This window comes from Siniperca chuatsi, linkage group LG16 (assembly GCF_020085105.1).
Source record: "Siniperca chuatsi isolate FFG_IHB_CAS linkage group LG16, ASM2008510v1, whole genome shotgun sequence".
In the NCBI taxonomy this organism is placed as follows: Eukaryota; Metazoa; Chordata; class Actinopteri; order Centrarchiformes; family Sinipercidae; genus Siniperca; species Siniperca chuatsi.
This window is the reverse complement of record NC_058057.1, coordinates 4158013-4169383: the sequence shown is the minus strand read 5'-3', so window position 1 is coordinate 4169383 and position 11371 is coordinate 4158013. Positions and strand designations below refer to the sequence as shown.

The window sequence follows — 11371 nt, the reverse complement described above, 5'->3', positions numbered from 1 at the left end:
TGTTTATTAACACTAGAACGGCCACGACGGTCATTTTGACCGTTTTGAAATTTATATGTGCAATAACTTTGTTGAATAAAAATATACAATCCTGCTGGTACGTGACTTTTCCTAAAAGTGTCTGTATTTTTATTTACAATGGGTTTCATATAAATTACACAAAAGAAAAAGAAAATATGATCATTTTTACCTATTTCAGTCATTTTGACCGCACTGAATTTCGCACTATTCTATTGTTCTATTTTTCGCGCGCTTTGTTATACAAATAGGAACTATTGTCAAAGAAACATCGCTAGCGGTCTCTAGTGCTATTAGCATATGCTAATTTGCTTATAAATACAAATTATTAGACTAAATTGGCTATCAGTACAATAATTTAAGAAATTCAGTAATTACATAGGTTGGAGTTTATAAGGAGCCTTTAGAAAATGTCTGAAATGAGTGAAAGAATGAAGACAAAGATGACCACTGCCATGGCCTTGGACATGCTTCAGAACTTGGACAGCGATGACTCTGACGCAGGGGATCTATCGGAGGTGGAAAGTGACAGCGACCTTTTCTTTGTGCAAGAAAACACTTCGTCCTCATCAGAGAGTGATTCAGAGTCCATACCGAGGAAAAAGAGGCGGCTACTTTCAGGTTCCAGGTGAGCTGCCCTGCGCTCCGCTATGCACCGCTGTCCTGTCTTGTGCTGCCCTGCGCTAGTTATAGCCTTGGCTATTCACTAGTTATTTTTATCATTATGCTATTATTATTATTATTATTATTATGTCCTAGGCCTTCCCGAACCAGTACCTGCTCTTGAGCCAACTGGAGTGCTCAGCCCGCCCTTGGAGTCATCTCGGCCGGAGGCCGCTGTGGAAAAGGGGAAGGATGGGACGGTGTGGACGGTCCTTCAGTCAACTGAACGTCCAGGGAGAAGGCAGAGCCAAAATGTCCTGACTGAAGCTGCTGGCCCCACAGCGCACGCGAAGCGCAACATCGGAGATGCTGCCTTCTTGTGTGTGTTTGATGATGGCATGCTGAAACACATCAGGGACTGCACTGTGGCTGAGGCACATCAGCACCGTGGTGACAGCTCATGGGACCTGACAGTGGCTGAACTGAAGGCCTTCATAGCGCTGCTATATATCCGTGGAGCACAGGGAGCAAAAAACATGGAGTTGGGCAGTCTTTGGTCGGAAAAATGGGGCTTCCCGTTTTTCAAGGAAACCATGTCCAGAAATCGCTTCAGGGAGATAATGAAATTCCTGCGGTTCGACAAAAAAGAGACCCGACGTGGGCGTCTGCAGGATGACAAATTTGCCCTGGTATCGGCCACTTGGAATAAGTTTGTTCAGAACAGCATAGCCTGCTACAAGCCCGGTGCCAACATAACCATTGATGAGCAGCTGTTCCCCACCAAGGCCCGGTGCAGATTTATCCAGTACATGGGAAATAAGCCTGATAAATTTGGAATAAAATTTTGGCTGGCTGCGGATGTCAACTCAAAATATATGCTGAACGGGGCTCCATATCTGGGAAAAGAGGAGACGCGGAGCAGAGGTCAGCTCGTGGGAGAGAGTGTGGTGCTGAGACTGGCGGAGCCATTCCTGGGGAAGGGAAGAAATATTACTACAGATAATTTCTTCACTTCTCTCAAACTGGCCACCGCCTTACAGGCCAAGAAGACCAGCCTGGTTGGCACCCTGGGGAAAACGAAGCGTGAGTTGCCCCCCTCCGCAAAAGAGCAAGCGCAGCTGTTCAGCACAAAGGTGCTAAAATGTGCAGATGCGACGCTCACCATCTACCAGGGAAAGCCGAGGAAGAATGTGTGCATTCTGAGCTCCGTGCACACAAGCGTGGGCATTACCGATGGGCCGAAGGCAAAGCCGGAGTCGGTAACATACTATAATAACACCAAATATAGCGTGGACGTCTTGGATCAGATGGCAAGGGCGTACTCTGTGAAAGGCGGTACGCGTAGATGGCCAGTGGCTGTCTTCTATAACATCCTCGACCTGGCTGGAATCAATGCCCACATCCTCTTCAAGGAGTGCACCAGCAGCAAGATAGCCCGGAGGAAGTTCATGCAGCAACTGGCAGAGGAGCTGAGAGCGGAGTTCATGGAGGGAAAGGGGGCAGCATGGCAGTTGGCACAAGGTCCCAGTCAGCAGCAGAAGCAACCACCACAGCAGACACCAAAACGGAGGCAGTGCCAGGTTCGGAGAAGCTGCAAACAAAATAAAACACACGACACCTGCTGCAAATGCCGCAAACCTGTGTGTGGAAATTGTGCACGGAGAACAGAGGTCACTTGCGTTGACTGTGAAGCTTAAATAGCCAAGCATGCTATTGATGTAATTAGTTAATATAAAATTAGTAGCCTAATCCTTTTATGGTTCTAAAGGTCGTTCGTGGCTGTTTTTTGAACGTTAGATCTGCTCGTTTCCAGCTTTTCCGATTATTTTCTGTGTTATAAATGTGTTATAAATGTTAAAACAAACTTTTTCAGAATAAAATAGATCCTTTTAATTGTTATTATCTTGTTCTGAGTTATGCTGAATAAATACGGAAAAATACTGGTGTGAATTTAGCTTATGCGATAATTACGGTTTACTGTATGCGATGATGTGAATATTGATAAATGTATAATTAAACTTTTTTAAATGTACATTTTGGTGTTATTTGGTTTTTTAAAAGATATCCTAACACATCAAATACATTAATCTCCCATTTAGGTATTTATCACTAGAGAATATAGAGTTTGGTATCTAGCAGTCAAAATGACCGCTTACGGCAATTCTAGTAGTTGTGGAATTCTGGCACTTCTAGTGTTAAGAAGCTGAAGTGGTCTAAGTTTTAAAAATGGTCATATGGTTTATATAGTATGTTCTAAATACTTAAATATTGTGTATGAATATGGTTTATGTTTAAGCCTAAAACTGTTAAACTAATTGAGTGTGCTAAATAGGGTATTATATTGTTTATTGAGAGGTATAATGCCGACTTTGGTTGTAATATTTTTCGATACAGTTTACCATATTGAACCTACCCTCTGGCTCCAGCTACTGATTTTTGTCTTTCACTCATCCTCAACCCCTCCCTATCAGCCTAGACACCAATATTAATTTCCCTGCCCTGTGACCACTAAGCAGACTACAGGGGTTACCAATAATTTGGTATAATCCTAGCAAGCACCTGGCAGGCACAAGAGAGCATTTCCAGGTAGTGTGTCTTTAGCAGTTTGAATATTTGCTCTCCTTCTCTCTTACATCTACACTTAAGTCAGTTAACGCTAATGTTAGACTGGCCTGATAAATAAACCCCATTTACCCCACTTGCATTTCATATTATCTTAAGCACACAACAATGGAAATGCAAATAACCAAGATGGCAGATGTTTTGGCTACTGAGGCCCAAAATACCCATTGGTTGTAATGCATTACAAGATTATTTGGTTTGTAAAATATCTTACCTAATCCTAAGTGTGTTTCTAAACTGTAGCTAGGTTGCTGCAAGGATATTTGCAGCTTTTGTTTCTGAGACTTACAGTGCAACACTTACAGTGTGCCAAAACCCTTGTTATTGTGCCACTATCTGGCCAAATTGCACCAAATTCGACACTGCACTCCTTTGGGTTCTCAGCAATACACCCACCAAGTGTGAAGTTGATTGGATGAACAATTGTTGAGAAAATCGAAGGATAGACATACAGAAAGAAAGACAGACAGAGATTCCTTCCTTAATAGTAAGATTTATCATTAATTTTCAAACATGAAAATGACAGTGATTTTAGTTTATTTATTTTAGACTTATTTAGTTTGATCTATTTTAATTTTGTCATACATCATGTGCATACACAATCGACCAGTAGTGGGATAGGGATAACCCACCATTTATTGTCATCACATTATCATTAACACATATTATGAGCAAAAAACATTAAGAAGTCGATACAATTAAAATCCTTACCGAGATTACGACATATTTCTATTCAGGAGAACAGCATGGAGAATAAAAGAAATTGTGATTCTTTGCATCTGGAAATAAAAATGCCCCTCAGAACGCCAAGATTCAAACTTACAGCAAACGAGTAGGATCACTCACTCAACTTTTTGTGCTTTTTATTTGCCAGCTTTTTCTCAGTTATCTTCTACAAACTCTTCTGTTTATCTCTAATCAGCCATATCTTTTAATGTTTCTATGTGTTGCATTGGCAGTGCCTAACAGACATATACTAATGATAAAATGATGACTGATGATAATCTAAATGAAAGCAAGTTAACCTGATAAAGGAATAGTTAAGCATTTTGGATAATAGGCTTACTTGCTTTCTTTTTTGTTAGTTCAGAGATTACAGTATATTAAATGGTGACTAGATAGTGAAAACAGATGAAGACAGAGATAAGAAATTTACAGAAAACATACACTCCCTACCCACTTTATTAGGTACACCTATACAAACTAATGCGATTCAGTACAACAGCCCTGCCGCATATTCTTCCTTTATGAAGCTTATAATGTTCAGTTATGTTTATTGTTGTTTATTACTTTATAATAAAATGCGTTTCTAATATTTTAAGCTTTAATGCATAGATCATCTTCTCTATATTGCTGTCACTGATGGTACATTCTGCTCATTCTGTCGTGTAACAGTAGTCCTTTTGTAACAATGGGCCTACAGAAACTTCTTTTGGACAAACCTGAAAAAAACATAAAAAAAACATAAAAAAATGAGCTGACTGACAAACAGCCTGTACATCAGGGTGTAAAGACTGAGGACTGGAGGCCAGAGGATGGAGCTACCAATCAATACAGAGCCTGGAGAAACTGCACTTTGACAGATGTAACCAGATACAAAGCAGCCTGTATACACACACGCACACGCACACACCCACACACACACAGGTATATTAAATTACCATTGTATTCCATTTCTAAGTGATCCCGTTACTCCTCAGAACAATTACATCCAGTGAATACACTGAAAGACTCAAATGAAGTTTAACAAGAGATCAGAAACACTTTCTGCTCGTCTCTCAGGGCTGGAGAATGGCTCCTTGTGAGACACCTTCAAACGCTCAGCTGCTCCTTCCACTCATAACCGCCGGACTGATTGTGAATAATTCATCTTAAAGCTCAGGCGTTTTGTCTCACCTATGCCGAATGAAGCTCTGATCAGTCATAACAGTGTGGTTTGATTTTCCAGCTGCGACTCCGTGCTTGTTTTAATCTTGTCTTCAGGCACTCATGTTTATGGTGAAATAGCGTAAAAGGCATAATGTGTTTGTTTGTCATTAGCATGTGCTCCTTTCAATATTTTGACACTTTTTCCTCTACATTTATTACATCCAGACAAATTGTGAATGAAAATTGACTTAACTTAAAATTGAATAAACATTTCTCAGCGGGATCAGTATGCATTTCCTGGAGGTGCAAATTTAATTATTTGAAATGTAGACTGCTTCTAAGTGTTGGGACCACTGGCACTCCACCATTTGAATTTGTTAATTTCTGGGACTTGTGGAGCTGAATTTTTTATTATGAGACCATGTGCTCTTTTGTTCTGTAAACAAAGGAAAGCCATAGAACTCAGTTTCCCACAATCCTCCAGACTTCACACCTACCATAGGTGTGAACTCCCCCCATGGACCCAGCTTCCAGCTACCATTGGTCAATCTGACCTTTGACCCGTGATGTCACCAGGTCAATAAAAGGATCAACGGCCATTGTTCTCTTTTCCTCCTGGCTTCAGCTACACCACTGCTGCTCAGCACCAGCTGTCCACCAGTGTGGCCTGCTTGGAGTAGACACACAGCAGACTGCAGTGACGAGAGGGCCTGCTTAAGATTTCTGCAACAATACCTAATTAGCCCCAATGGCTACTACACAAACTCTGTAAGCTAACTTTAAAAACGAAATTTGAGAACAACAGATGGAGTGACCAGTTCCTCCATCCGCACAAACGGACTGCATAGAAAGGACTTTTCTTCAATCAGATTCTTACCCGCCTGGCTCATACACATGGTCAGCTAACTGCAGCACGCCAAAGCTCTTCTTCCTTCACGGACTGGTAACAAATAACTGGGCATAGCATAGCAGAGTACACAACTAAGCACAGGACTGTGTTACTTTTGTAAATGTATATGTATTGATTTGGTTAATTGAGTTTTATGGTTGTGATGTCCTTCCCCCTTTAGGATTTGGTAGCCACATGCTAAGTTGATGTTAGTTATATTATGCTTCACACAGAGTCTTTGCATGTTAACTAACTCTCTTTTAACTGGGCATTATTATCCTACACCGATCACACACATGTACTCCAATTTGACGTTTTGTCAGAGTCACACTTTTTCAAACATGGCCTAGCTGCCATTTTTAATTTCCTTTCTATGTCTAACCATGCAGCCACTGCTCAGCTGCCATTTTGAATTCAGTTTCTTTTGTTTAACGCCATTTTGGATTCAAGCAGCCATTTTGGATCACACACCCCCTTTGTTTTGTAGTTTAGTGCATTTAGAGTTAGACATGTTGTGTGTTTTTGCTTTTTACATCTTTTAATAAATGCTTGTGTGTAATTATGCTGGTTTCTTTAACATTGCACAAGAGTGAATAATTTGCCAACCTCTTCTAATTTGAACTCCAAATCCTTCAACCAACTAACCATTATTTGTTAGTTATAGTTATTCATTTAATTATTAATCAGAGTTCCATATTCATATTTTAGTGTATTTTAGGAGACAGAATCAATTAATTAGCTATCAGTTTCCCTTGTTTAAGGGTTGTGCCCCCCAAGGACTTTATTCATTACAGTTTATTATGATTATCTTTGACAATTTTGATAGCCAAATTTAATTGATTGCACCTACACAATTTGGTGCCCCTTAAACCATTGTAAATCCCAACATAAGTGACACATGTAGTATATATTAAAATATAGAACATTGTGTGGTTAGATGACTCTCAAAACAGGAAATGAGTTAAAACTGTAATTTGTTTATTGGGAAAGTCGCATATTGTCTTAATTGCCAGATTTCACCTTTGACAGAGTTAAAAACATAGTCATAGCCAATCCCAGAATTTGAAACACACATGGGGTCAAATCTGAATAAAACAATACTAGTCAACAATATTGTTTTAAATTCTCTAGATTATGTGACTACTGAAAATAAAATATACCAGAATCAGAAATAATTTATTGATTCCCCGAGGGGAAACTCTTTTGCTTTTTTTTTTTTATAAATCTTTATTAAGTTTCAACAGGTTACATACAAAGTTTTACAGAAACACAGCATAAATAATTCAATATAAATTCAAAACAGGAATATTAAACAAAATGCAAAGTGGGAAAAGTGATAAAGTTCACAGTGAGGTGAGATATTAAAAGTCCAGTGTGTTCCAGGGGAGTAATTGTCTTCTATCTAAAGTCCTCCTCCTCCTGAGGTCAGTCAGCACATGTTTCACGACCATGTTGCTGTCAATGACAGTCTGCTGTAAGACCATGGCACATCTAGTTTTCCAGATCTTTGCAGAGACGATGCTGATGACCAGCTGAAACAGTTCTTTTTGTTGAAACTCTTTTGCTACAGCAGCTCACTATCACGTCAGTGCACACAGGAATAGAAGTAATATAATATACTATAATACAGGTCAGAAAATATATTAAGTGCCAAGTGGTACAAGTATACAATAAAATAAGTGTGAAGTACAAAGTGGGTTTACCAGTTGATGATGATAATATGGTATAAAGTAATAGTGCTATATATATATATATATAATATGAATGATGTGTTTGGGTCTTGTTTACCTCGTAATGATAATTCTGTTTCTAATTGGCAGCAGCAACATTTAGTAAAACTGTCAGGACCTCATCGGTCCATGATCCTCTTCTGTCACTGCTCAGAGTAGAGGACTGGGAGCTTTTCAAGCTACCTGTTTTTAGTTATCCTCAAGTTAAAATAATGGCGAAGCAAAGCATATTGCTCATGTTTGTCACATGACAATGACAGGAGGAATATAAAGCGTTCTAAAGAGTTTAGTAAATGGTTCCTCCAGAGCAATTGTTAAAAAATAAATCAGTCATAACACATTAATCACAGAGCGTGTTTGATCAGAAGAGAGTTTACAGTAATCCTCCAGAAGGCTGCCCTTTCTACTGCCTGAATGGTACAAGAGGCAGCTACTGTGGGTTGCTGCCAGGAGCCCCACTGCTGACCATCTGCAGAATCGCTCCTCTCCAGCCCGCTGCCCACCAACACCATGCCTGCCCCTCCCCACATAAAGGAGCAGGAGACTTTACACGGAGGAGACTTATCATGTTGGAGTTGTTGGAACTACAAAGCACTTAGTCCACTTGTGGTTGTATAGTGATGATGTGAGGGAGGTTCTTCTTTAAACGGACACCAACCAAATTTAATTTTCGGCTGACAGCAAGTTACTCACAGAATTAGCATTAAGTAGCAACAACTGATTTATTTTAGCCGATACTATCCTTTAAAATATGCCCACATCGGCCCTGATACAGATTCTTAGGATCGGCTCAGGATACCTCAATTTGTACCATACAAAATATAATTGAAAACCATCAGGAAAGGCAGCGATACTCACTAGAATTTAAAAAACAAAAAGGATTTCGACTACATCATTAGATTTTCAACGGAGATAGGGTGTAACACAAAAAAAAAAGAATCTTGCAACAATACGTGGGGTGCTCTGTGGTAGTCCTAAATGTTTTGGTGCCATAGAAGAACTCTATAGAAGAACTTAAGCATTTTTTTGAACGTTACTGTGTTCTGGTTAGCGCCTATTAGGTCAGACATCAGCGGTTCACAAGGTGACACAAAATGGCACACTTTTATATCACTGTATTGTAAGAAACCATTGAGTTGACCAAACCTAATGGGAAGTGTCACGACAGCAATAACGGTTTATAAAGAAACTGACGCAGTTTATCTCACAGTTAAAACTCACTGCTTTGACACCATTTTCAACCCTCTTTTTTAATCTGTAGTGGACACTAGCCCATTCATCTGTTATGGTCACCTTGCAGTATGACTTCCCCCGTGGGTGCTCACAAGCAGAATTGGTTTGCACAGTCTTGGGCAATTGTTTTCCTTTGGTCAGACATGCTGTCATGATGACACTTTGATAAAAACAAGACAAGAAAGAAAGACACCTTGTCTTCAGGCAGTGAGACTTGTCAATAGTCTGCAGGGAAAAGAGGCAAGTAGCCACTAACGTAATGTGTTTTGTGTTCTATGTATTACAGTGTATTTACTTCAGTGCAAGGGCTGGTAATTTAATCATTTATTATTTTTTAGATGTGTTTTTGAAGAACTTGTGACTTCATTGTGTGCCCATTGTGTTAGAATTGTGTTCAACTTCTGTTTGTACCAACATATCCCATGAAAAAAACTGCTTGAGTAGTGAGTAACTTCACAAGTAAAAAAAAATTAATAAAAATACCTGTATATTGCTGACTCATTGACACTTTTTTTATTTGGTATGGACGTGACTATTGAACCATGTATTCCTATAGCCCTCAGTAGAAACGACTTCATGAGTTTCTTTAATATTATTGTCAAAAATAATATTTTAACTATTAGAGAAAAAATTTATCAAGTCCTGCCTTCATCCAGTACCGATTTATCTTCAAACACAGCAACCTTAGAAACAACTGTAAAAACTGATATATTTTGACTGCTTTGTTCCTATCGACTTTCTTCAACTAACTTGGACGATTAATTCATCTAAGCCATCAACCTGAGCATATCTAACCCTTTCTCTCTAAGATCCTTGAGAAAGCAGTCGCCAATCAGTTGTGTGACTTTCTAAATAACAATAGTTTATTTGAGGATTTTCAGTCAGGACTTAGTGAGTGCATCATAGCACAGAAACAGCACTGGTGAAAATTACAAATGACCTTTTAATTGCATCAGACAATGGACTTGTCTCTGGACTTGTCTTGTTAGATCTTAGTGCTGCGTTCGACACCATTGACCATCTCATCCTATTACAGAGACTGGAACATGTAATTGACATTACAGGAACCGCACTAAGCTGGTTTGAATCCTATCAATCAGATCGATCTCAGTTTGTATACGTTAATGGTGAGTCCTCCGTACAAGCAAAAGTTAATCACGGAGTTCCACAAGGTTCTGTGCTGGGACCAATTCTATTCACCTTATATATGCTTCCTCTCTGCAATATTATTAGGAAACACTCAACTTTCATTGTTATGCAGATGAGACACAATTATATCTATCGATCAAGTCAGATGAAACTAACCAGTTAGCTAAACTTCAAGCATGTCTTAAGGACATAAGGACATATAGAACAGGAACCTCTGAGTTATCTTTGATCACGATTTGTCCTTTAACTCCCACATGAAACAAACTTCAAGGACTGCCTTCTTTCACCTACGCAACGTTGCACGAATTAGGCACATCCTGTCTCAAAATGATGCCAAAAAACTAGTGCATGCATTTGTTACTTCTAGGTTGGACTATTGCAACTATTGCACCCGAATAAGTCGCTTAAGATTCTCCAGTTGATCCAGAATGCTGCGGCACGTGTACTGACAAGAACTAGGAAAAGAGATTATATTTCTCCAATATTAGCTTCTCTGCACTGGCTCCCTGTAAAATCCAGAATAGAATTTAAAATCCTTCTCCTCACCTACAAAGCTCTTAATAGTCAGGCACCATCATATCTTAAAGATCTCATAATACCATATTACCACATTACCATCAGTACTTGGATTAAGACTTCACTATCCACTATTATTTATGTAAGATAGTACTTTAAATATCAGCATTTTTAAGTGGACAGCCACCTTTGAGACTGTTTTCACATTTGGTTACTGGTTCCTGATCCCAGGGTGGTGCCCCATAATTATTAATCCACATTAATAATTTTGATCAAATTAATAATTATAATAATAATTATATTAATAGCCCTACCTGAATCTCAACAACTATAAATCCAGTTTAAGAATGTTACTCTTCATGGCAGAAAAGGTTTCAGTCGTAGTCATCTGATTAGCATAAGATTGGCTTGACCATGGTGTTAATACACTGTGGTAAACGGTTGGTAAGTTGAATCTCAGACCACCATTTCTGTTTAAAGAGGGGTTTTCTTTTTTCACAAAAATGGCTTCTTTGACTCTTTTCAAACCAACTCTTCTCTCTACTTAGAATCTTCACCTCCCTGTCTTCAAATGTGTGGTTTGTAGCTTTTAGATGCAAATGCACGGCGCTCTGCAATCCCGAGTTAGCGTGTCGTCTGTGCTGATAAAGTCTTTTGTGAAGTGGCTGTTTAGTCTCACCTATGTACTGTTCTTTGCTGTTTTCCTCACTGCATTGAATTGAATAAACTACATCTGATGCCC

General features: G+C 39.2%; 1 protein-coding gene across 1 annotated transcript; it reads left to right on the top strand.

The window, feature by feature from the left end:
- Positions 1-507: 507 nt before the first annotated feature.
- LOC122863538 (piggyBac transposable element-derived protein 4-like) lies at positions 508-2346 on the top strand. Its single transcript, XM_044170116.1, has 2 exons — positions 508-646; positions 778-2346. Exons 1-2 carry the CDS (start codon positions 508-510, stop codon positions 2316-2318), a joined length of 1680 nt encoding a protein of 559 aa, XP_044026051.1. The 3' UTR covers positions 2319-2346.
- The last annotated feature ends 9025 nt before the right edge of the window (positions 2347-11371 follow it).

Coding starts and splice junctions, on each gene's coding strand:
- LOC122863538 (XM_044170116.1), top strand. CDS start 508: ATGACTCTGACGCAGGGGATCTATCGGAGGTGGAAAGTGACAGCGACC. Junction 647..777: donor CGGCTACTTTCAGGTTCCAG/GTGAGCTGCCCT, acceptor ATTATGTCCTAG/GCCTTCCCGAACCAGTACCT.